Source organism: Octodon degus, unplaced genomic scaffold (genome assembly GCF_000260255.1).
Source record: "Octodon degus isolate 3935 unplaced genomic scaffold, OctDeg1.0 scaffold00008, whole genome shotgun sequence".
NCBI classification, from domain to species: domain Eukaryota; kingdom Metazoa; phylum Chordata; class Mammalia; order Rodentia; family Octodontidae; genus Octodon; species Octodon degus.
Genome location: NW_004524584.1, coordinates 14,687,860 through 14,713,196, shown reverse-complemented (window position 1 = coordinate 14,713,196; position 25,337 = coordinate 14,687,860). Strand labels below are relative to the sequence as shown.

The 25,337-nt window shown below is 46.8% G+C and overlaps 4 protein-coding genes across 6 annotated transcripts in view; 3 read left to right on the top strand and 1 right to left on the bottom strand.

The window, feature by feature from the left end:
• Window positions 1-18: 18 nt before the first annotated feature.
• Window positions 19-5,568, top strand: Nicn1 (nicolin 1). Of its 2 annotated transcripts, none has more exons than XM_023705979.1 (6): window positions 19-218; window positions 3,369-3,545; window positions 3,793-3,906; window positions 4,286-4,357; window positions 4,664-4,768; window positions 5,480-5,568. In XM_023705979.1, exons 1-6 carry the CDS (start codon window positions 87-89, stop codon window positions 5,522-5,524), a joined length of 645 nt encoding a protein of 214 aa, XP_023561747.1. In that variant the 5' UTR covers window positions 19-86; the 3' UTR covers window positions 5,525-5,568. The 2 variants fall into 2 exon arrangements, with proteins under 2 accessions (XP_023561747.1, XP_004625153.1); XM_004625096.2 differs by lacking the exon at window positions 5,480-5,568 and adding an exon at window positions 4,843-5,369.
• Window positions 5,569-6,820: 1,252 nt separating this feature from the next.
• On the top strand, window positions 6,821-12,141 carry Amt (aminomethyltransferase). Its single transcript, XM_004625093.2, has 9 exons — window positions 6,821-6,939; window positions 7,046-7,213; window positions 7,705-7,785; window positions 8,930-9,061; window positions 9,860-9,938; window positions 10,243-10,388; window positions 10,469-10,649; window positions 11,088-11,243; window positions 11,342-12,141. The coding sequence occupies exons 1-9, from the start codon at window positions 6,847-6,849 to the stop codon at window positions 11,518-11,520; spliced, it is 1,215 nt and encodes a 404-aa protein (XP_004625150.2). The 5' UTR covers window positions 6,821-6,846; the 3' UTR covers window positions 11,521-12,141.
• A 106-nt stretch (window positions 12,142-12,247) lies between these two features.
• On the bottom strand, window positions 12,248-16,389 carry Tcta (T cell leukemia translocation altered). 2 transcript variants are annotated; one of them, XM_023705984.1, is made up of 3 exons: window positions 15,955-16,389; window positions 15,567-15,669; window positions 12,248-14,001 (listed from the first exon to the last, which is right to left on the bottom strand). In XM_023705984.1, the coding sequence occupies exons 1-3, from the start codon at window positions 16,193-16,195 to the stop codon at window positions 13,959-13,961; spliced, it is 387 nt and encodes a 128-aa protein (XP_023561752.1). In that variant the 5' UTR covers window positions 16,196-16,389; the 3' UTR covers window positions 12,248-13,958. The 2 variants fall into 2 exon arrangements, with proteins under 2 accessions (XP_023561752.1, XP_004625149.2); XM_004625092.2 differs by having other exon boundaries at window positions 15,567-15,621; window positions 15,955-16,385.
• A 681-nt stretch (window positions 16,390-17,070) lies between these two features.
• The window catches only part of LOC111813541 (ras-like GTP-binding protein O-RHO), a 58,107-nt gene continuing 49,840 nt past the window's right edge, over window positions 17,071-25,337 (top strand). The window contains exons 1-2 of the mRNA XM_023704574.1: window positions 17,071-17,212; window positions 22,345-22,417. The gene's annotated coding sequence lies outside the window, so the exon portion shown is untranslated. The remainder of the gene's footprint in view (window positions 17,213-22,344; window positions 22,418-25,337) is intronic.

Genomic DNA, 25,337 nt, shown 5'->3' with positions numbered 1-25,337 from the left:
TAGTTTTTGTGGCTCTTCTGCCAGGAAGGGTTATTGTGGTTGGAGACTCTAAGAGATAATTGCGCTCGTTCGCAGCAGCTGGCACCATGTCCCGTCTCTTGGTGCCCTGTCATGTAAAAGGCGCCGTAGCCCTGCAGGTGGGTGACGTGCGGACTTTCCAAGGCCGGCCTGGCGTGCTGGTCATCGATGTCACCTTCCCTAGCGCGGAGCCTTTCGAGGTGAGCAAGCCCGGTAGGCGGGATGGAGCTCCTGGGCGGGGCAATGGGGAATTTGGGCGTTGCCCAGGCGTTTAATCTTTTACCCCAGCCTTTGCAGCGTCCCTGGAGAACTAGGTAACTTTACAGTTTATTTCTAAAGTAGTACCTTCAGTATTTACCGGAACGTGTTCCGTTCTCTTCACTTTCACGTCCCCACCTTCCTGGACAGCGCTGGCATGAAAGTGCTAGGAATTAGGCTAGTTGGGGCTGGAAATACAACTGTGAATTGAAGAGTTTGAAAACTAAGCTTGTACTTGGCCCCAGCTGGAGATCATTAAACAATTATTTTCCTTAAACCAGTCTCCTCCTCATTCCTGTAGTGCCTGCCAGAGGTCAAAGTAGAACTACCCAAGCCTGGCATGGTGGTTCATGCCTGTAATCTCTCAAGAGGCAGAGGCACAGGTAGATCGCTGCAAGTTCAAGGTCATCTAAAAACCTCCTAGTGAAACTGGAGTTTTTAATATCCAATTGCACCTTTACACCAGGTGACAGACTGAACACTACATGACCTCAACACAAAGGACAAAGCCGACTTCTAATGGCCTGGCCTTCACAGCCACTCTGTGGGGCCAGGGATATAGCTCAGCAGCACAAGTGACAGCAAGGTCTTGAGCTTGATGCCAGGTATTAAAAAAAAAAAAAAAAAAAAAAAAAAAAAGGAGGGGGGGCCGGCAAGATAGCTTAGCAGACTAAGCGCCTGCTTGGCAAGCACAGGAACTCAGATTCAATCCCCAGCACCACATGCTGCACCAGCCTCACCCCTAGCTGCACTGAGCCAGCCACTGAGACCAAGCATGGTGGCATATGCCTGTAATAGCGCTGAGGAGGCTGAAAACAAAGATGACTAGAGTCCAAGCTGTGTAGCGAGACCCTGTACCAAATACATAAAAAATAAAAAGCTGCTCTATGTCTTCACCCTAACTGTCCTCTTAGACCCATGCACATTCATTACAGTATGTAGTTACCTTCCAAGATGTTCCTGATAGTCAATTGGGAAACTTAATTAAATGAACTGACTGATGCCAGGCATTGTGGTGCACACCTAAAATCACAGCACTTTGGAGGCTGAGGGAGGTGGATCACAGCAAGTTCAAGGCCAGCCTAACTACATAATGAGTTAAAGCCCAGTGAACTACAAAGTGATGAACCTACCTCAAAAAAAAAAAGAAAAGAAAAGAAAAAGAAAAAAATCAACAACAAGGGGGACTGGGGAGATGGCTCTGTGGAATAAGTGCTTCCCTGGCAAGTGCAAAGGCCTGAGTTCAATCCCCAGTTCTGCAAAAAAAAAAAAAAAAAAAAAAAAAAAAAAAAAAAAAAAAAAAAAAAAAAAGGAAAGAAAGAAAACAACAATAACAAAAAGGAGGAACTAACCCAGGAAATCATGAGTCAGTAGGGTTGAGGAACAATTTGGACATCTGAATTTAAAAAAATTTCCTGGGGTAACTCTGATGTGTCTCCATTGAGAACCATTGCTATAATTAGGTTGAATTGCTTCCTGTTCTGTGCCAGGTTCTCACTGTAAACTCATCTATATATGCTATTTTTATATCTCCCACTTTTCTTGGCCCATCAGGCAAATTTCCTTCTTAGGCCCCATGTGTACATTTTCTGCCTCCACCAGGGTTAGGGCTGTAACCCTTTCTTTTTTTCTTGTTTTGAGACAGGGTCTTACTGTGCAGTTCAGGCTGGTCTTGAACTCACTATGTAGCCCAAGCTTGCCCCATACTCACAGTAATCCTCCTGCTTCAGCCTCCCAAGTGCTGAGATTACAGGTGTGCACCACTACCCCTGGCAGGGCTGTAACTTCTTTTTATTTATTTATTATTTTTTTTCTGTATTTTAGGGGAGGGTCTACAGGGTGTTCAGGGTCTCACTACTAGATTGAAATAGTGATCCGCCTATTTACAGCCTCCCAAGAGCTGGGATTATGGGTGTGCATCTCCACACCCAGTCTCAATTGCCATCTCAGTCCTGGCAGGTGTGCGTGTGTGTGTGTGTGTGTGTGTGTCTCTTGGGGGTGGGGGGGTGGGGGGGCTGGCCTGGCAGGCCTGGGGATCGAATCCCTGGCCCCTGCACCTGCTTGCAGGTGCTTTAATCTGCTGAGGTATTTGGCCAGCCCTATGGGTTGTGACTTCTGACAGCATTTGGACATGTTGCAAGATCCACAGTGATGGGTTATTTGCATGGCCTAGTCTTTTAAACTGTGAGAACCTCTGGGAAAGTGAAAATGTTTATTGTTTAGCAGAAGAGTACATTCTAAAAGGGAAGAGGAAGCTGAACATGGCACATGCCTGTAGTCCTAGCTACTTGGGATGCCGAGGTAGGAGGATCATGAGTTCAAACCCAGGCTGGGGAACCAGGGATACAGCTCAGTAGCACAGGACCTGCCTGGCAGGTGCAAGGTCCTGAGTTCAATACCCGGTACAAAAAAAAACAAAAAAACTGCCGTGCCAGCCCCACCCCCGCGGCGTGCTGAGACTGCGAATGAGACTGGGCGTGGTGGCGAGCACCTGTAATCCCAGCTCTTCCGAGGCTATAAACAGGAGTCCAATCTAGTAGTGAGACCCTGGACATTCCGTAGACCCTTCCCTAATAAAAATGGGGGGAAAAAACCCCCAAAACCCACAACAAACCTTGGCTGCGCAATTCAGCAACTCAATAGGATCCTGTTTCTTTTTTTTTTCTTTTTCTTTTTTTTTTTCCGGTATCGGGGGTTGAACTGAGGACCTTGTGCTTGCCAGGCAACGACCCAGTTTCAAAAAAACAAAACCAAAAACAAACAAAAAACAAAACGTGCTGGGAAGTCTGGGGGTGGTGGCACATCCTGTGATCCCAGGACTCAGGAGTTTGAGATGGGAGGATCATAGTAAGTCTGAGGCCAGCCTGCACTACAAAGAAAACTCTTGTCTCAAAAAACCAAACACAAAAAAAAGAGCTAGGAGTGTAGCTCAGAATAAAACCATTGGATTTAATCTCTAGTATTTTTTTTTAAAGGGGAAAGGTTGAGAATGTAGCTCAGTAATAAGAGTATCTCTGGTTTTGATTATCTGTAAGGCAGTAAAAGAAGAGGCCCTGTGCCTGGTTTGTTACGGTGGGTTGTATATGCTCTAGTTGCAGGAGATCACATTTAAGAATTACTACACAGCCTTTTTGACCATCCGTGTCCGTCAGCATACCTCAGCACACACACCAGCTAAGTGGGTGACCTGCCTGCGGGACTACTGTCTGATGTCTGACCCACACAGTGAGGATGGAGCCCAGGAATATGTATCACTATTCAAGCACCAGGTCAGCTGAGCCTCAGTCTGGCAAGGGCAGCCCAGATAAGGACCTCTGAGGCCTGGGGATTGGGTCATGCCAGGAAGGAGCAGGGTCAAGACTGGCTTGGGCTGTTGCTCCCAGGCAAATGCCTTGGACAGAATACTGTTATTTCCTTCCTAAAGACCTGAAGAGGCAGTAACTTGGATTACTGCTGGTTGGGAGGTTCGTGGGCAGTTATCTGAGACTTTGGTGGGACCTTGTGTATGTGTGTCAGATGCTGTGTGACATGGCCAGAGTATTGGAGCTGCGTCTCATTCTGCGGCAGCCATCACCACTGTGGCTATCTTTCACAGTGGAGGAGCTGCAAATCTACCAGCAGGGACCAAAGGTGAGTAAGCTGTTGGCCCTTTCCTTAAGAGATATGGCTGGGAGAGCTGAACTAGTGGGGCGGTATTAGAGGAGAGTAGTGAGCTCTCAGGAAGTTAGCCAAGTGTGAATACTAGAAGCTCATGATGAGGCTCTGTTCTCTTACTGCCTGACCTTTGGATCTCGTTCCCAACTTTCAGAATTGGAACCTTCAGGAGATACTTTTACAGCTTATGTTCCTAGGGGTTTCTTCTACACAGCTTCACAATTCAGTGGCATGACTATTATCTTGGGCTTCTTCCCTTGGCCTTCAAAACAGGATTTTCCCAATGTCTGAGGCCAGGGATCTTTTTCCTTCTCCTACTCTATGTCACTTAGAGCAGTATGCCTTTGCTTTGCAGAGCCCCTCCATGACTTTTCCCAAGTGGCTTTCCCACCCAGGGCCTTGTGAGCAGCCTGCCCTTCTCCTGGAGGTAAGTTCCCACCTTGTATAAAACCCCTGTGTGAATGGCTGTTGTTTATAGCACTGGCCCAGAAGGTTCCCCTTTCCATAAAATTCTGGGGGTGGACTCTGGTGCCTTGGTACAATCTGTGCCATGTTGGGTGTTCTGATCTGAGGAATCTGGAGTGGGGCTGGGTTGCCTCCAGAACATTCAAAATCATCTGGGAATATTAGTGGTCTCAGCTAGAGAGACCCAAAGCCTAGCTTGGTCTCTCTAGAGTTCTAAGGGCAGTACTGGGGAGAGACCCATGGCCATTGACCCCTCCCTCTGGATCAGGGTCTCCCAGACCCCAGCAGGGTATCCTCCGAAGTGCAGCAGATGTGGGCGCTGACAGAGATGATCCGGGCCAGTCACACCTCCACAAGGATCGGCCGCTTTGATGTAAGTGATCTCTTCCCTCTGCTTGGCTTGCAATGCCCTGAGCAGATCGGACCTCATAGTCCTTTGTGTTACAGGTTGATGGCTGTTATGACCTGAACTTGCTCTCCTACACTTGAGCAGTGGCTTCTAGCGAGATTTTGGCCTTTCCATGCCCACCAGTGACAGAAGTGTGTTCCCGGTGCATTCTGAGTGTTGTCTGCATGCTTATCCTGTCTGGGCCATGTCCACAGATTCAAGATTCTTGGGACTTATTATGTTGCTTCAGGATGAGTTCCTGGCAAGGGTGCATTCTTTTTTCACCTGGCTGCAACACAATTCCTTCTACCCTGACAATACTTCAGTTGTTTTTACTGAGAATCCCTGAATGCCCTCTGTCCATCCTGCCCACACGCACACCCCTGTCTTCTGTAGCTCCTCATCCTAAAGTGCAGTAAACTGGACTGAACCAGTTCCCTCTAACCCTGGAAGGCCACTGCTACCTTGGCATTGAGATTGGAAAACTTGAGGCAGAAAGACATACCCCTATCTTCCCTCTGTGTCGCATAGTGGCCTTCTTTCTCTTTGAACTATGTCTACAAAAAATTTCTTTTTAAAAACTTTATTATTAGTACGTATTTGTCGTATATATTGATCACATTCATCATAGCGAAGTTGTACCTGTACATAACACATCTCAATTATTCTTTTCACAAAAAGAAATTCCTTTTCTAGATTTTTCTGCTACCTCCAGGCAAAGCTGGGGATTTCCGTAGCTGAGGTCCTAGGTCACTGAGCTGGCCCAGGGCCGTGTGTTCCACATCTGCAAGTCAAGGGCTTGAGGATGAGACCAGCAACCTGTCTGCCATCTGACACGGCCCGAAGCACATCCATGTCCTTTTCCCAGCTCCCTAACACGTGGTGATAAGAAATCAATATTGGCAGAGGTAGATCCAGAGGGGGTTTTTAGTAGTGCCTTTTGAGAGGCTGAGCCCCAGCAGTACTCCAGGCCAACTGCTGAGTGATCCAGGTTGCTGCTGCTTCAAAAGAGAAAATCTTTCCTCTGGTTCTTCCTGCCTGTGCCCCTGGGAAATTATGGAGCAGTACCACAAGGTGTCTTGGACCTGGAAAACTAGACATATGTGTGACTCAACAGTCACACTCAATAGGTGTCCACCCTATTCTCACCCATCAGCCTTGCAAGCTGGTAGCTTCACCTGTACAGCTATTTATTTAGTCCTACTGTGCTTCAGCTGAAAGGATGATGACTATAAGTCCTGTGTTCAGAAAGCAGTGTTCCTCAGTGTGTGTGTGAGAGAGACAGAGAGAGAGAGAGAGAGAGAGAGAGAGAGAGAGAGAGAGACAGACAGACAGACAGACAGACAGACAGCGTGTGTGTTATGTGTATGAGTGAAGAGGACCCTGGGGTGGCAGAGACCATATATTATTCCATCCCCAACAGCCAACATAGAGCCTGATGTCCAGCAAGATTAATAAATATTAATAGAAGTTGGGCATAGTGATGCAGCTGAAGCAGGAGGATCACCTTGAGTTGGAGGCCGCCCTGGGCTACATAGTGACCCTGTCTCAAAAAATAAATAATACTTGTGGAATGTGTGATTTGCTGGCTGCCTGTGTCTGCCCAGTGGGAAGAGCTGGAGCCCCCTAGAGGAGGCCGGGCAACAGTGGCTTTGGGCCTGTCCAGCTGGCTCCACCCTCCCATGACCTCCCCACCCCCTTCACATTCTTCCTCTTACCCGTCAGAGGTCCTGAATGTGTGATTCAGCCCTTTCGGTCTTTTGTGGAAATTTGGCCCTTTGGAGGGGAATTCATTAGGGGGAGGTCTGACACCTAGCTTTTCAGCTCCAGTTCTGCACAATCTTCTCTGGACTGCCTGAGTCGCCTGATTGCCTAGAGGGAAGAAACAGTAGGGAATCCAGCACTTTCTGCTCTAGATCCCAAGCTGCCCTCCGGTCTTCCCAACCCCCACCCCAAACTTCTTTGCACTAGAAAGACCTGTCCAAGCAGGAGCTCGGACTACATCTCCCAGCGTGCCTGGCAGAGTGGTGGCCTGTGTGTGCCGTCTGCAGTTGTTTCGGGAGATGATGAAGAGAGCTGTGAGCCTGGTTTTCCCCCTGGGCTTTCGCCGGCCTGCATTCCCTGCAGCCCCGAGTCGCTCACACAGTTGTGCACAGGTGGGATAAAGGGTGGGAAAGGATTTGATGCTGATCTTGAAAGGGTGGAGGGAGGCGGCTGGGTAGTAGGGCCCTGGTATGTAGTACTAAACACAGCTGCCTGCAGGACGTGCTCCGCAGGACTCCTCTCTATGACTTCCATCTATCCCATGGTGGGAGAATGGTGGCATTTGCAGGCTGGAGTCTCCCTGTGCAGTACAAGGACAGCCACGTGGATTCGCACCTGCACACACGCCGGCACTGCTCGCTCTTTGATGTGTCCCACATGCTGCAGGTGAGCCAGGAAGTGCCGGCTGCTGGTCAGGCCTGCCTTCCTGTCATATTTGGGCTGTGCTTGCTGAGAGCTGAATTCCAAAGACAGCCTTCTCTTGAGGACTGGAGGTCTCCAGGCTATCATGAACATATTACAGCACCAAAGAAATCAGATGAAAACTCAGGGGGTCTTCTGCACCATCTTCTCCCCAGTCTCTCCTGCCTCCTACTAAACACATACCTTAATGCCTTATGTCTTCCAGAGCTGATACTTATCCTTTTGGGTATGGATTGAAAAGCGGTATTTCAGTAAACTGCTAGATTCTCTTAAATTGCAGTCAGTCACAGCCTGGGCTGGGAGATGTGGGGGAATCCAAAAGTGGGGACTCTGGTACCTGTAGAACCAATATTTGTCAGTCACTTCCTGGCTGGGCTGGACTGTGAATGGCAGGAAGGGTGACTGCTTGTTCAGTGGTGGATGCAGAAGCCTGAGGCTTTCCATCTGTTCCTTAGACCAAGATACTTGGCTGTGACCGAGTGAAGCTGATGGAGAGTCTAGTGGTTGGAGACATCGCAGAGCTAAGGCCAAACCAGGTGGGCCCTTTTGTTTCTGCTCAATGGGTGATACCAGTCATGAGCCGGGAAGGGGGACAAGTCACTGCCACAAACTTGAGGGGACATGGATGGGTCAGCTTTTCAGGGCTTGCTGTATTGGGAGACAAGAGTCCTTGGGTCATTTCTGGACACCTAGACAGCTGGGGATGGGGGCTATTCCAGCCTCACCACATCAGACTGGGAGGCCAGAAAGCAAGGTTTATGAGTAGTCCATCGATCTTTCATGCTGCTTATGTCCTGGTTTTTTAAAGTGTAACCCCTAAGCCAGCAGTCTCACTGCCTCCCAGGTGCTTATTAGGAACAGACTCCCAGGTACTGCTTTAGATTTGCAGAATAAACCTGGGTGGGGCCGGCCAGATAGCTCAGGGGATTAAAGCCCCTGCTTAGGTTTGATCCCTGGTGTGCCATGCTGGCACCATCCCGAGACACACGGAGACAGCAAGTGAGACTGGGTGTGGTAGCACAAGCCTGTAGTCCAGCACTTGGGAGGCTGAAAACAGGAGGATCACTAAGAGTCTGATCTGTGTAGTGACATCCTGTAGACCCTATACTAAATACAAAAAAATAAATAAATAAACGTGGGTGACTGCTCAAGTTCAGGCTCTTCCTCCATCTAGTGGGGAGGCAAGGCCAGCCTTACAATAGTTTGGGGCAGTGTTGTAGACTGTTGTAGGAGTATCTGGGATCCCAAAGATGTACTTTGAAGCTTTTATTGTAGGGGGTTGGAACACTGGCAGAGTTGTATGAAAGTGATAAAACAGCAGGTCTTAGGTATACAAATGGGACTGCCACTACTAAGTAAGGAAGGGCACAGAGTTCTCCCTGTGTGAGAGGATGGTGAAAACTTTTTTTGGCAGAACCGGGGTTTGAACTCAGGCCCTTGCGCTTGCCAGGCAAGCACTTATTCTACTGAGCCATTTTCCTGGTGCGTGAAAACTTATTTGGTGCTTCAAATCAAACACCTTGGATTTTAGCCCATTCTTGCAACTTGCATAGCCTGACACTTGTGCCAGGGGTGAGAGGGTTGGTGAACTGGGGTTGAGTGGGCCCAGAGATATGTCTAGTTCACCCTTGGTCTTACCTTCCTGAGCCTGGAGACAGTAATGCTACATTTTGATGCTAGGGAACACTGTCGCTGTTTACCAATGAAGCTGGAGGCATCTTGGATGACTTGATTGTGACCAATACTTCTGAGGGATACCTGTATGTGGTGTCCAATGCTGGCTGCTGGGACAAGGACTTGGCCCTCATGCAGGTACAACCTATTCATGTCTTAGGCACCTTGTCTTTGCATTCATAAAGCAGCAGGTTGTCTAGTAAAGACTTGGCACAGATGATGAACTCAGCAGGTGACTCTTGACTGAACAGCTATGACACTTAAGAACAGGCCTTCCCTAGAACATGCCAGCTTTTGGTGATAGGGAGGTAAAGCTGATCCTGGACTCTATCTAGGTGAGCATCCTTTGACAACAGTATGAGAGGTATGAAACTTGGGCTTAGGTTATTCTTGCCACTCACTCAGCAGCTATGTGATCTTGTAAGATGGGAACTGGTCCACTGTCTTATTGCCCAGCCCTGCAATATTCACCCCATGACAGATGGTCAGTACCACTTCCAAACACGTACTTTGAAGCTTTTATTCTGGGGGGTTAGAACACTGGCAGAGTTCTGTGGGAGGGATAAAACAGCAGGTCTTAGGTGTGCAAATGGGACTGTCACTGCTAAGTAAAGAGGGGCACAAGGTTGTTACCAGACTGGGGAGTTCTCCCTGTGTGGGAGAATGGTAAAACTTTACTTGGTGCCCAAGAATTAAAGACCCTGGATTTGAGCCCATTCTTGCAATTTGCACAGCCTGAGACCTGTGCATGAGGTGAGGGGGTCTGTGAGCTGGTGGCTAAGCGGGCCCAGGGATATGTCTAGCTCACGCTTGGTTTTGCCCTCCTAAGTCTGGAGACAGAGATGCTACACTTTGATGCTAGAGAACACTGTGCCACTGAGCTATATCCCCAGCTCTGTATCAGACACTGATGTGATGTTTCTTCTTTTCTTTCAGGACAAGGTCAGGGAGCTTCAGAACAAGGGGAGTGATGTGGGCCTAGAGGTGGTGAATAATGCTTTGCTAGCCCTGCAAGGTAAGATGGCTAGGCAGGAGTAGGAGGCAACTTTTGGCTTCCTGGCTTTATCTACTGCTTAGCACAGAGGCTATTTCAAGAGAAAGGCATGGATGGTGTGATATTTATATGCTATAAGTTAGGTATCCTATGCCTCTTTCTCCCCATGTTTCATGATTCTGTGAGGTAGGGGGTAAGGGCACCTTCTTCCATTTGCAGGGTGGGACTTGCTCAGGACCTGTTCTGGTCCCTGTGAAAGAGCTATGGTCCAGTTTTGAGATGGTGCTGGGACCAGGATGCTTAGTCATTGGCTTCCTGGGCCCAGGCCCCACTGCAGCCCAGGTGCTACAGACTGGTGTGGTAGAGGACCTGAGGAAACTACCCTTCATGACCAGTGCTGTGATGGAAGTGTTTGGCGTATCTGGCTGTCGAGTAACCCGCTGTGGCTATACAGGAGAGGATGGTATGGAGGTATGTCAAGTGGGTATAGAGCAGAGCGTAGTCTAAGACTCTGGGAGGAACTGCCCACTGCTCTCTGGTGTTCTTTGCAGATTTCAGTGCCGGTAGCTGGGGCAGTCCATGTAGCAATGGCTCTGCTGCAAAACCCAGAAGTGAAACTGGCAGGGCTGGCAGCCCGGGACAGTCTCCGTCTAGAAGCCGGCCTCTGTTTATATGGAAACGACATTGATGAACATACCACACCTGTGGAGGGCAGCCTCAGTTGGACATTGGGTGAGTTGAAGGTTGGTGTGAACTTTAATTCAGACAGCCAACCTGTGAACCTCTTAAGTTTGTGTAGGTTAGAAAAAGTTAGCTTTCCTGAGCCTTCATTCCCTGAAGGTGCCAGCCACTGTGTTTTTGACATTATAAATTGAGGACCCTGCCCCCCCCCAAAAAAAAAATTAAGGACCCTCAGCATGGCTAAGGGTTGCCTGGCAAGTGCAAGGGCCTGAGTTCAATCCCTGGTTCCACCAAAAAAAAAAAAAAAAAAGCATGGCTAAGGGGGTAGGAGGTATGACTGAACTTCAGTGCATGGAGGGACTAGAGTTCCAGGAGCCCAAATGAGGAAGACTTGATGCTTGATGGATGTCACGTGGGGTCCCTGAAAGGTAAAATCCTGTGGCCAGGGCTTCTTGGGCTGGGACTCAAGTCTGCTGTATTGTGCCCTAGGGAAGCGCCGCCGAGCTACTATGGACTTCCCAGGAGCCACAGTCATTGTTCCTCAGCTGAAGGGCAAGGTGGAACGGAAGCGTGTGGGGTTGATATGTGAGGGGGCCCCAATGCGGGCTCACAGTCCCATCCTATGCACAGAAGGCACTGTGATTGGTAGGTAGTCCAAAGATGCTGGGAACCCTTGTCTGTTCCCTAGAAGGGTGGGGGCATTGGGCTGGCAAAATGGTGATCTATGGCTTGTGCTTGGACAGGTGCTGTGACCAGCGGCTGTCCATCACCCTCCCTGAAAAAGAATGTGGCGATGGGTTATGTACCCTCCAAGTACAGTCGACCAGGGACACAGCTGCTGGTGGAGGTGCGGCGGAAGCAGCAGATGGCTGTCGTCAGCAAAATGCCCTTTGTGCCCACCAACTACTACACTCTCAAATGAAGACGGACAGAGCAGAGTTCCCCCTGCCTCTCCAAGGAGTCTTGCCTTCCGGCATATTCTATAGAGCTTAGTCAATACAATGCAGAATTATCTGAGGGGCAAGCAGCCCAGGATAGCTTGGCCTTCCCCCAACAGAGGTCCCTCTAACTTTAGGACCATGTTTCTGATTTACAGACTAGGTCACTCACTCACTGCCCCATTTTTGTCCAATTTCCCTGACCATTCTCTGCCAGGTGCTGGTATAGATCAAATGCTCACCTTTGTGAGTGGGGAACATCTGACCAACCTACCTCATTGTGGTTTTTCACCTTTCAAAGGTGCGCAGTGTAGCCTTAGTCATCTCTTCTACTCTGTTTTCCATGAATGCAAACTTTGGCCTCTTCCCAGGGACTGGGAAATGATTCCTGACTCACCACAGTATTGACTCAAGTTGTTCCTGTATGTCAACAGGGATGGCTGAGAAAATGTAGTCTCACTCTTCTCCTTTCCCCTGCTGGCCTAGCCTGCTGCCCAGCAGCAAATCATGACATGCTCACCACACAGGCTGACTTTTGCCCCTGGGGGACTGGACATTACTGTCGTCTGAAAAAAATTAAACAAGGTTCCTTTCTTCTTACTTTGCATGGTCTCTAGCTTTATTATTCTTTGTCTACTGGATTCTTGAGATATCAACCAACCTCTTGACCTATAAGACAGGGTTGGAGTAGATTCCCTTTGTGTACCAGGTTGATAAGAACCAACAAGAGAGCTGGAGATGTAGCTCAGTGGTGGGTACTTGGTAGCATAGGCAAGGCCCTAGGTTCAATCCCCAGTATCATAAAGTATCAAAACCCAAGCCAACAAAGATATTGTCCCTATTGAACACCCCACACCCTACCACTTCTCCAGGGAATGGGCATCCTCTTTCCACGTCTGCAAACCATTGCATTCTTTCTCCTGAAGGGCAGTAGCCTTCAGGATATTACCTCACCAACTGCCCTTGTACACACAACTTATTCTTTAAAATAATTACAACGGATGCATTTCCGTGTTTAATAAGCCACATTTTCAGTTGAACCTGGGTAAAATGTGAGCCCCTGAATCTGTATAGTAGTGTTGGTGGCTAAGCCTAGGGACGTCCAGTATACCTCTGCCAGAATCTGCTAAGGCTAAGAGGGTGCCAGATGGATATATGACATCTAATGGAGAAGCAGGTGTGGGGGACTGAGATAGCAGATGGCACAGCAGAGGTAGGCAGCAGGACTGCCATTCAGGGAGGTACATCGAGGGACACAATGCATTCAGGAAGCAGTGTTTTTTGTCACCCACTCCTCTGAAATCTCTCCTGCCCAGTGCAAAGGGGTAGAGCTGCCTGGCCTGTGGCTCTTTCATGCTGAAGAATTCTAGGGGCTGAGCCAGTGCTAGTGGGGTTTCAAAATAAAGACTTTGCTCTGTGACATGATAAGAAATGATGAGACTTCAGGGCATGACAGAGCCACTTTGCCCTAACTGCTTAGTACTTCCCTTGGAGGAGGCAGGGTACAGACCTAAGACCCCAAGAGCACTTAAACCCTTGGTGGAAGCCCCATGGGCTCAGTTAACAGGCTCTGTCTCTTTCAGACACCTTGCTTTCTTCTGAGGACAGAGAAATAAGAAGACAGCTGGGAAATGATAATCTCCTTTACCTGACTCATACCTGGAGAGCTCTGTTTGGGTCAGGGAGGTGAGTGTCTGGTGCCTTCATCTGGATGATGCTAGCAAGGACACCTTGCCTTATACTTCAGTAGCCAGTTAAATAACCATAAAGTAGAAAGCCTAGCCCAGGCCAGATTACTTGGTTCCCTGCCAACAAAGCAAAACCAAACAAATTCAGGGTTTAGGCAAGAATAGACTTTCCTTACAATCCCAGAACTGGTCAACCTCAGGCTTTTCAGAGAGACAAATCTCTGTGGTCATATCTTAGGATAAAAAGGGGGATAGGAAAAAGTCAAAACAGAAAAGGGACTGCAGGCCTTCCCAACACAAGGCGTCTCCTGAGCTTTGACCCCTGAGACAGAAGAAACATGTCTTCTCTCCTTGAGAGTCTTAGATTAGGGTAGAGGAAAACTCTTCACTTGCTCAGTACCTGGGGTCTACTGGAGCCAACACTGAAGGCTATGGAGAGATACTCCCTAACCTCAATCCTGGGCCTCCTGCAGTCATTCTTGGGATCTGAGCATCTAAGCAGCAGCAAAACACAGTGTAGGACCCAGGTATGCTGGCTCACACCTGTAATCCCACCACTTGGGAGACTAAGGCAGGAGGATTGTTGTGAGTTCAAAGTCAGCCTGGGCTACATAGTTCAAGGTCAGCCTGAACTACACACCAAGACCCTGTCTCAAAACACAAACAAAATGACACATTGTAGGATCCAGCACTTCCACTGATGCCTCTGGAGACCTTTCTGCTGTTGCATTCCCTTATTCTCTGTGAGTTTTGAGAGGTTCATTTGCTGCCATTTCCCTGAAAGTGACAGAGAAGAAAGACAGGTTATTTCACAGGCAGCAGAATAGCTCCTCAGACTAGCTTTCCCCAACCCCCATGTTGAGGACCGAGATGAGGCTCAGCAAAGTGGCATATAAATCTCTTTGCTGATCTCCCACAGCCCACTGTGGGCCCACTACTTCCTCCCTGCATATCTGTTCCTGGTTTCCCACCTTATAATCCTGCCATCCTTTTCCAGTTATCAAAGACAGAAAGCTGGGTAGTGGCAGCCTTCGCAAATGGCCTCTTGCCTTTTATTTGTGGACCCCTTTATCCACCTGCCATTAAGTAGGCAGTTATAAAGGCAAATTAGATCACCTACAGCCTTGCTAAGTCAGCCCCTCAGTGGTTCCCTGACTCCTCCATACTTTCATGATCAAACTCTTCCATCAAACCTTATCTGTTCTTCCAATATCTCACCCTTGTCCTTTTCTGGGGCACTGTTTCAGCCATTCTTTCCAGGACACTATGCCATCTCTAACCTTGATCTCAGTTTAGGTGCCATGGGAGATGCCTTCCAGATGACCCTTACCCTTGCACTGCTTTCTTCTCTTTAGAAATCTCTTGTTTCCACTATAAGCAGGGCCTGGGTTGTCCTTTTTCTTTGGGCCTAGTGTAGCATATGTCATGCAGTAAAAGTTCAAAGACTTGGGCTAGGGCCAGCCAGATAGCTCAGCAGATTAAAGTGTCTGCTTAGGCAGATGCAGGGACTGGGGTTCGATCCCTCGGTGTGCTGTGCCAGCCCTGCCCTTGGGGTGCGCTGAATGGGAGACTGAGACCAGGGGTGGTGGCACACGCCTGTAATGCCAGCACTTGGGAGGCTAAAAACAGGAAGATCACTACAAGTCCAATTTGTGCAATAAAACCCTGTAGACCCTGTACTAAACACATAAAAAATAAAGACTTGGGCTGAATGAATTCCTTGATTAGTGAAATTTTGTTTGTTCTTTTTGTTATGGGGATTGAACTTGGGCCTTTGCACCAAATTGCACCCCTCCCCCCCTTTTGGAGACAGTATCTTGTTAAATCACTAAGTTTCCCAGGTTGTGCTCAAACTTTTTTTTTTTTTCGGAACTGGGGATTGAACTCAGGCCCTTGTACTTATTCTACTGAGCTATCTCCCCAGCCCTGTGCTCAAACTTTTGATCTTCTTGTCTCAGCCTCCCAGGTGAGTTGTTTTACAGATGAGGAGGTAACTCTGATAAGGTCAGTCAATATGCTAAGGAGAGCAGCTCTTAGGTCTTGGGGTTCATCTTGGTAGTAAGCTAGCTGTTGCTTCCCCAACTGAAGGACTTGTTCCCAACAGACCTGCCTCAGCCATCTCTGAAATCATGACAATATTTTACCCATTCCCACAGGTTGCTGAACAGCATGCTGAAGACTCTCCAGACACTGGTGTGATCCCAATCTGAAGCCTAAGCTGTACATGCAGACACAGTTGTTGCAAAGACCACTACATACCCTGAGAATTTCCCTCTGTAATCAGCACAGGAATGTACACTGTCTGCCAAGCATGAGGTTGAGATAGGAACGAATTTACTCACCAGGAAGGGAAATGCGTGGAGCCATCAGGTGTGGATCCATTCTGGCCGCCCAGACCTGGAGGCAGGAACACATCCAGAGCTGCAGCAGGCTGGGGGTGAGGATCTGAGCAGGCATCAGCTCAGGTTAGGTCAGGGGCCACTGGTATAGTTTGGAAAAGAGTGTGGTAGGATTCTGACATACTCTTGGTATTGTCTGGTGAGGATTTTGAAGAACAGTTACAATGTGATGGGTGGGCTAGTGAGGATTCTGGCATAAAATGTTACAATGGCAAGGTACAAGTCCTGATAAGGTGTGTGGGGGGCGGTAGTGGTAGTCTAAGTGTATTCTGGGGTACAGCCTGGTGGTGGTAGGGATGGCCAGCCCACAGAGGTTCTTAGGGAGCCTCACCTGGGCGGTGATACAACCCGGTCACCGTGTTCCCGTAGAAACCCCACGCCAGCTGGATGCCCAGTAGACTTAACACCAACCACAGCAGTAGCAACTTGAAGAGAGTCACGCGCATGTCCTGCGCCTCCCATTCCCGCAAGAACTCGCTGCCCAGGGCTCCCAATGCACCCACCACCGTTGCGGGCAAAGCCTGCAAGGTTTGCCCAAACCAAGGTTCCGCCATAACTGGCTCGCGCCCCATCCAAGTCACTGTCACTGTAGTCTCCACGGCGCAAGCGTGTGGTCTTCCGGGACAGGTCTGACAATGCGCACGCGTAATACCAAGAAGGGCGGTTCTACCTCTTTTGCGCGAAGCGTTGGCAGTTTAGGGCGGAGTATTGGCAGCGCGCACGCGCACCTAGCCCCACCCAATTTAATTAAAGGATGAATGACTCGCGGAGTACAAAATAGTAACCCGGCCTTTTATAGCCCAGGAGTTCCCGTGATGCCCCACGCGACTTCAACGATTGGTTACGCGAGTTTTAGGGCGTGGACGCGCTCCTGAGCAATCGCAACTGAACAATTCTGCACGGAAGAGTGCGCGCGCGTGCGCGGGTCGCGACTCGCTCCGGCTCGAGCCCGCTGGGCTCTCGGGGGCGTGCACGTCGCTCCCCGCCCTCCCGCCACCGCCCGCCCTCGCTCGCTCGCACTCCCGAGTCCGCCGCCCTCCATCGGTTCTCTCGGTAGTCGGCCTTCGCCTCTGAAGCTATCCGCCCTAGTCTCTGAGCTTGCGACTCGCGGACAGGCGTCGTTGGCGAGAAGAGGCCGGACTCGGGGGTCGTCTCCGAGGTGAGCAAGAGGGGTCCCTCCGGACGCCGCAGAGCCCCGGGTTCGCCTGGCCGGCACTTTTCCGGCCACCCGCCCGGCGCGGCCGCGCCCCACCTGCTGCTCGCGCCCTGCCTCCCCTGTCCCCTGCCCCTGACTCGGGCCCCGGGCCCTGCGCCCTGCGCCCCGCGCCCCGCGGCGGCAGCAGCCCCGCCCGCTCAGTCCCCGGAAGCGCGCCCCGCCGCCTACAGCGCCCCTTCCCCCGCCCAGCCGGGCCTGCTGGAGCTCGAGTCGCCCGCCCCGCCGCTTCCTCCCTCGGCCGCGCCGGGCTAGGTGGGGGCTCCGGGGCCTCTGCGGAGCGCGCGCGCTGTCCGAGGAGGAACGGGAGAGAAACTTCACAACTCCATTTTGCCTTTTACATTTCATGTGGAACGTGAATTGCCGTTTTGTACAGGTTGGAGATAATTATGCTTTGGGTAGATTTCCTTTTTTTATGGCAGTATTCTTGGAGATTGTGTAAGTAAAAGACTGTTGCAATTTTAAGGGCTAGAACTCTATTGGGTGGAGGTATCTTTCCAGTTGAAAAACATTTTTTTAATGACTTAAGCGATGCCTTACCCAAATAAACATCTATTTTTTATTACTAATTGTCTTCATGAAAGTTACAGGTCGCCTTCATGAAATTGTACCGTCTACACTGAAATAGATTTAAATTTTAAAAAATGTTTAGTACTTTATAACGGAAAGTTGGTAACTTTTGTGCCTCAGAGTTGGTTCCACTTGTGCTTGGGGTGGGGAGCTCTTTTTGAGACAGTTTCACTGGCCTTGACTGCCTTGAATTCACTTTGTGGCCCTGACTGGTCAGCGATCCTCCTGCCTCAGCCTCCCTAGTGCTGGGATTACATGCGTGCACCACCATGCCCTGTCACTAAAGTAGCCTTCATTTAAACAATTTTAACTGTTGATTTGTGTGGGTCTTTGTTTTGTTGTTGCCTTTTTAGTCCTTTGAAATAAACAATTTTTGCAGATGTATAATCAGATTATATTGTTTTCTGCCAGATCTGAAGGGGAAAAATACAAAAACAAAAGCCACTGAATATCATAACGTATGTGGTGAGAATTTTCCAACCTCTTAATGTTACTCCCCCAGTGTGCAGTATGAACCATGGTAGATGATTGTCACCTTCAACTTGGCTAGATTGGAGGTGGAGGTATTGTTTGGAGCACTTGACAAAAGTAATATTAAATTGAACTGAAAATGCAAGACCTTCCCCCCCCCACAACAGGCAAGATCTTGCCAGTTTTCCCGAACTTGCCTGGAGCTCACTATCCTCCTGCCTTACTACCTTGAAAGCTACCCCCAGTCCTGGCCCAAGACTAGTTCTTGATTGTAAATAATTATTTATTCAGTCTTTTTTGATAAGTTATAATATTTTGTTTACTTATGTAAAGTAACGATGGCTTTTGGCGACAGAAAGGTAAATGGTGCAAAAGATGGAACCCAAGGCCTGTGGCGTGCTATAGCTCAATCTCTACCACTGAGCCCTGGAACTTCTATTTGAGTCAGTCTAGCGCTAGATTTAAAGTTTCTAGACAAATAAATATCTGTACTGAAAGGAAGAAAATACGAACAAAGCAATCAACCAGTTTCTTAAAAAAAACTAGAATTTAAAGTGTAAAAGCAGGCTCTTAGAACTTAGAGGCCAGCCCCATTTGTAAGTATGTAATTGAGTTCCAGAGACTTACATTTCCCGGGATTGTATGTCTAGTTTTCTAAAGTATTTTCCTTGTAGTCCCAAGCAACTGGCTTAGAGTCAGCCAAAATTCCGGGATTCCCGTTTAATGTTTTCTCCGTTTATACTTTGCACATCATGCAAAGGTTTATAGGGTGTGAAAAATCTATTTACCAAACAAATTTTAGTTCTTTAGCTTTCACAGCATGCATGCTTCTTTCTGTGGCTGTGTGGGCCTGTTGTAATCAGCTTAGGTAGGGAGAGAGAGAAGAATGTGCTTGCCTAGGAGTGGGAAACTGCATGGATCATGTAAATAGTGGCCTGTGCACATGTGTGTGGTAGTGGTTTTGTTCTTTTCATTGGCTTGTTTCCGTTTGTTTGCTGTTAACTCCTTTAATCCTGGTCATATAAGGTATAACTTAAAACAGGTAGAGCAAAATAAAAGGGGCTAGAGTATAGCTCAGATGTAGAGCACTCTGGGTTCAATTCTCAGTAGTACCAAAGACAAAACAGAAAATGAAAGTCCCTTAGTGTTTTGTGCCCACCCCCATATGTGTTTGTTCAATCGGCCTTCATGTAAATATACTATTGTATTTATGCAGGGCAAGTACTCTTACCACTGAGCTATATTCTCCCCTTTCCCCCAGACAGAGTCAGTCTGTGTAGTTCAGGCTGCGTTTGAACATACTGTGTAGCCCAGGTTGGCCTCAAACTCAGCAGTCCTCCTGCCTCAGCTTCCCAAGTGGTAGGATTACAGGTGTGTGTCAACATACCCAGCTCATCCCCACTTTTATGACTAACTATATTTTAAACTAGTTAAGAATATATGTCTTGGGCTGGGGAGATGGCTCAGTGGAATAAGCGCTTCCCTGGCAAGCACAAGGGCCTGAGTTCAATCCCTGGTTCCGGAAAGAAAAAAAAAAATGTCATATGTTTTACTCTTTTGGAAAATTTACTGTTAAGTATCATTTTGTAAAATCCCTATTTCAGATTTTTCTATTTCAAGCTGTGGTGGCACATGCCTGTGATCCCAGCACTTAGGTGTCAGGATCACTGAAAGTTTGAGCCCAGCTGAGGCCACAAAGAGAGACCCCTGTCTCAAGAAAAAAAAATGTTTCCGTTTCAAGTGACTCATTTTTAATCTGTGGTGCCATAGTATTAAATGCTGGCCTGTATACGCATAATTATGATAGTCACGTGACTGAAGATTTTTCATTGTGGGTGTTGGTCTCTACTGGTGCTGCCTCAAATGGTTTTTAAATGCATTTTTATAGTAAATAATAAAAAGACATACACTGTTATGTTGCAACTAGTATGAAGTTTATACCATACTGAGCTTGATTTTTATGAAGGTGAATAAATTGTATGTTTAAATATATTTATGGTATTGGAAACTCAAAGGAAACAAAAGAATGTAAGTACAGTACTGTAGTCAGTGAAACAAGTTTGGAGTGGAATGAAAGGGTGGGAGGTAAAAGTTTAGGGAAGTAGGCAGGGGCCAGATCATGTAGTGCCTTTAGGACATTGAAAGTTTTTTGGGTTTGCCTCAGGCAGAGACAATGCCTGCTGTTGCTGCTGCTGCTGCTTCTGTTTCTGCTGCTGTTGCTGTTGCTGTTCCTGCCCTGCTGTTTCTGCAGCCTTTCCCCCTACTGGGGTTGAATTTAATACTGATTAAATGACCCTAATCTACATCCCCAACCCTTTAAAATTTTGAGACAAAGCCTCATTAAGTCAGTAAATTGCCCAAGTAGGCCTGAATTTATCCTGCCTCACCTGGCATTATAGGTGTAAACCATCATGCTCATCTAGTGGTGGGGATAGGGGATGTGGAGGCATAGAAACACTGAAATGGGTCTCCCTGTGCCTTCCAGGCCATCCTTCCTTGAACTGGTAATCCAAGCTCCAGCCTTCTACTTACTGGGATTACAGGTGTATGTCACTACACCTGGCTCATTGGTTTTGTTTTGAGAGGTCATTAGATTTTTTTTTTTTTTTTTTTTAAGCAAGAGAATGATGTGATTTTATTTATTTATTTAAAAGTATAAGCTAGGCATAGTGCCATATGACTGTAATGGCAACTTGTTTTGTTTTCTTGAGATAGGGTTTTGCTATGTAGTTTAGGGTGGTTTTTTTTGTGGAAGGGGGGGTTGAGCTCAGGCCCTTGTGCTTGGGCAAGTGCTTATTCTGCTGAGCCATCTCCCCAGCCCCTGAGCCATCTCCCCAACCCTTTGACCTGTGGCAATCTGGCCTCTGGGATTATAGGCATGCACCACCATGCCATGGAAAAATCTTTATAATAAAACAATGGCAAAAATTAACATACTGGGGGCTGGGGAGATGGCTCAGTGGATAAGCACTTCCCTGGCAAGCACAAGGCCTGAGTTCAATCCCGGGTTCCGCAAAAAAAAAAAAAAAAAAATTAACATACTGCATAGAATTTACTTGCTCTCCTCTTTCCTGTACTGGGCATTGACCTGAGTCCTTTAGCTTACTACAGCTGCCCTCCCTAATTTTTAAAATTAATTAATAAATTAGTTTAACCTTTTGTGGTGCTAGGGTTGAAACTCAGAATCTTCACAATAAACTATAATACAAACTATTTGTTTAATTATTTATTAATTTATAGACAGGATCTTACTCTGTAGTTCAGGCAGTCCTAGCACTACTGTGTAGCTCAGACTAGCCTAGAATTTTCAGTGATTCTCCTACCTTGGCCTCCTGGAATTATAGGCATGCCTCTTTTTTTTTTTTTTCCTGAATCCTAGTCCCTTTTTTTTTTTTTTTTTAAGTTTTATTTTCAAACAGAGCTTACTACATTGCCCAGGAATTGAATCCCTCTTGCCTTAGCTTTTCAGATGACTGAGGTTACAGGTGTTTTCCACCACATCTGGCTTTTTTTGTTTTCTTTTTTTGAAACAGTTTCATTAAGTTGTCCTACCTGGGCTTGAATTTGGGATCTTTCTGCCTCAATCTCAGTAACTAGGATTATAGGTTAGTACTCTGGTATCCTGCTTAATTATTTTTTAAATGGGCAACATTTAGCCATGTGTGGATATTTATGATATTTGGAAGGTAAAATCGACTGTGTAAGTGAAGGATGCCAATGTGATAAACTTCACGGTACGTCTTCTGGTGTTTTGTTACTGGAGATCTAACTAAGGACCTTGTACTTACTAGGCAGGCGCTTGTGCCATTGAGCTATATTCCTGGCCCCATGGTATGTAAGTTAAAAATTAGTGGCTGGAAATGGTGGCACATAATTGTAATTTTGGCTGCTCAAGAGGCTGAGGCAGGGAAATGCAAAGTTCAAGGCCAGCCTGAGCAATTTAGGAAGACCCTGTCTCCAAAAAAGGGATGAAATTTGGAGATGCAGCTCAGGGATAGAGTTCTTACCCAGCATTCTGATTTTTGAGGGGTTTGTTTTGTTTTTTGAGAGGTCTCATTGTATAGCCCAGGATGGCCTCAAACTCAGCAGTTCTGCCTTGGCTTCTCTTATGCTGGGGTTACAGACGTACCACTGTGGCAGGCACTGTGTCCTTCTGCCTCAGCTTCCTAGATGTTGATATTGCAGGTGTACATCACCACACTCAGCCTGTCTAGCATTCTTGAGGCCCTGGTTTCAGTCTTTAATAATGGGGATAAATACTGTACTTCTGTTTTCTCTGAACTTTTTTCCTTTTGGTGCTGGGGATCAAACTCAGGACCTTGTGCTTGCCAGGCAGACACTGTACTGATGAGCTATATCCCCAGCCTTTCTCTCAGTTCTTTAAGCCTGTTTACTTATATCTTGTCCTTTGTTTTTTTCCTCGTAAAGGGAGTAGATGTAATTTTTTCTTTTTCTTTTTCTTTACAGCCATCATCTTCGAAGTTTGAGGTACTTTTACAAGTTTGCTACACAGGCTGTGCATTTGCAGTGTATTTGTAAGGTATGTAAATGAAGTCTCTGTCCATTTCCTTTTCCCCAGGAAGAGGGATTATTTATGTATACTGGGGAAGTGTGCGGTCATTAAGACCATCAGTGACTCAGTTGTCCACTGATGATGAAAGTTTTTAAATTTTTTTTATTGTTCTGGTGTTGTTCTTTGTTTTTTGGGGTTTTTTTTACTGGTTTGCTTTTTTTGTTGTTACAGTTTTTCCATGTAGTTTAGGCTGCCCTTGAACTCACTCAGTCAACTCAGGTTGGCTTCAGATTTGCATTGATCCTCCAGCTTCCAAGTGCTGGGATTACAGCATGTACCGCCACTCCTGTCTGTGGTACTGGACTTTTTTTTTTTTTTTTTTTTTTTTAGAGACAAGGTTCTCAACACATAGCGCAGGAGTTCACTTACCACAACTTCCCGAGTGCTAGGATTATAAATGCACCACCACATCTAGTTTCCGGCCTGGTCTTGAACTCACTGTGTAACCCTGGTTGGCCTTAGACTCTTCTTGCCTCAGCCTCCCTGGTACTGAGATTATAGGTGTGTGCCACTAAGCCTGGCCCTTCAAGTTTTTTTTTCCTCCAATCAGATTATATTGGTATGTTTTAGATACATGTAATAATCATATTCATCATAGAGAACTTGTACTTTTACATGATTCAATCAAGTTTTTTGGAGCCAGGTCTTGCTATGTAGTGCAAGCTGTCCTTGAACTTGCTTGTATAGCCTAGGCTGGCTAGAATTCTAGGAGGTCATCTTGCCTCATCTTTCTGAGTGCTGAAATCATGAGTGGGCACCACCATGCATGTCCAACAGTTCACTGTTTGCTGTGGATATACTTAATTACCAATAGAGAATTGGGATCAAGGACAGTGCTTCTTAATTAAAGAGACTAGCAATGATGCTGGCTTGGGAGGCCTATGCAGGTACTCTTCAAATATCTTAATTTAGTATATTTCTTTTTGCTGTATTGGGAATAGAACCCAAGACCTTGTATATGGCAAGGGGTGTGTGTGTATGTGTTTGTGTGTGGTGTTATGGGTGTTTTGTTTTGTTTGGTACTGGGGATCGAAAACTCAGCTCTTGCCAGGTAGGCGCTTAAGCCACTGACCTATCTCCCATCTTAGGCTTTTTTTGAGTCAGGATCTTGCTATGTAGTTCAGGCCAGACTTGAACTCTGTAGGCCAGGCTGGCATAGAATTGGCAATCATGTTTCAACCTCCCAAATTGTAGGATTATAGTCATAAACCAACATGCTCTGTAATATGATGGATACATTTTAAATACAGTAATAGGGCTAGAGGTATAGCTCAGTGGTAGAGTGCTTGCTTAGTATATGGGATTTAGTCTTTACTTGGTTTCCTTTTTTCTTGGGTGAGATAGGGTCCTGCTGTGTACTTCAGCTTGCCCTTGAGCTAGGCTGACTTTGTTTCTTTGATGTTTTGTTTTTTTTTTTTACTGGTGAAACCAGGGATTGAACTCAGGCCCTTGCGCTTGCCAGGGAAGCGCTTGTTCCACTGAGGACTTTGAACTCATGATGATCCTCCTGCCTCAGCTGCCCAAGTGCTGAAGTTACTTATAGGCATGTTCTACCACATCCAGCTTATTTTTTAACATTACAATACTAGAGATTGACCTAGGGATTTATACATACTAGGCAAATGTTATATGACTGAAATACAGCCCCAGCACTTGTTGCTTTTTCAGTGTCTCACCTGAGTTTCCCAGGCTGACTTGTCTCAGCCCCCTGGGTTGCTATGATTATAGGTGTTCACTTTTTTTCCCTCTTTTTTTCTTTTTGAGACAGGATCATGAAATTATTGAGTTGCCCAGGTTTGACTTGAATTTGGGATGCTTCTGCCTCTGCCTCACATAGTGCTTATATCCCAGTCATGAAAATACCAACCCTGGCTGTCTTGGCCGTCTCACTGTTTAGCCCAGGGTAGCATTCAACTCAGGGGTCCTCCCACCTTAGCCTCCTGTGTGCCAAAATCATGGGAATGTGTCACCACACCTGGCTTACAGAGTTTCTTAGTTTGATTGACAACATTAAGTTATATTAGGCTGATAACATTGGTTACCTTTTCTTGTTCTTGAGTCTAGATGCCCTTTTATATGGAGAAGCGTTCTGTTAGGACACTAGGTGTTCCATTTGCTAAGAGGAACTGCTTGGCAAAGAAGTCTTGCTGTTAGTGGGTTTTTATGTCATCTTGTTTCTAGAGAAATGGTAAAGCTAGTTTATTTTGTACTGAATTGCACCTGTCTACCAAGAGCTCTTATAAAATATATCTGAACAAAACAAAGAAAGGTCCATTTTCAAGAGTTTTTGTTTTGTTTTTAGTCAGGGTCTTGCTAAGCAATTCAGGCTGGCCTTGAACTCATTATGCAGCCCTGGCTGGGCAAACTTGCAGTGATCCTCCTGCCTCAGCCTCCCAAGAGCTGGGATTATAGACATATGTCATTATAATCAATTCCTTTGGAGTTTTTCATTCAGAGATGATTAGTCATAGACAAGTAAAGAACAGATTTGTTTATTTTAGGGAATACAAAAAAGAATTGAGTGGCTAGATTCTAGAAGTAAAGCAGGAAAAGTAGAAGGAATGAAGTTTCAGAAGTAGAAACCAGAATTCATAGAGATAAAAAGTTTAGAGTTCATTGATAAGTCATTAAAGATTATTCTGTTTGTTGGTTTTGGTACTGGGAATCGAACTCAGGACCCCATGCTTGCCAGACCCAGACAGGCAATTGTGTCACTGAGCTGTATCACCAGCTCTTGTTTTATGAAACAGGGTCTTGCTCTGTAGTTTACACTGACTTCAAAGTCATGATGCCCCTTCTGTCTCAGACTCACCAGTGCTGGGATATAGGTGTGTACCCTGCCCAGCTTTAAGGATTTTTATAATGGGACTGATGAAATCTAATTTGT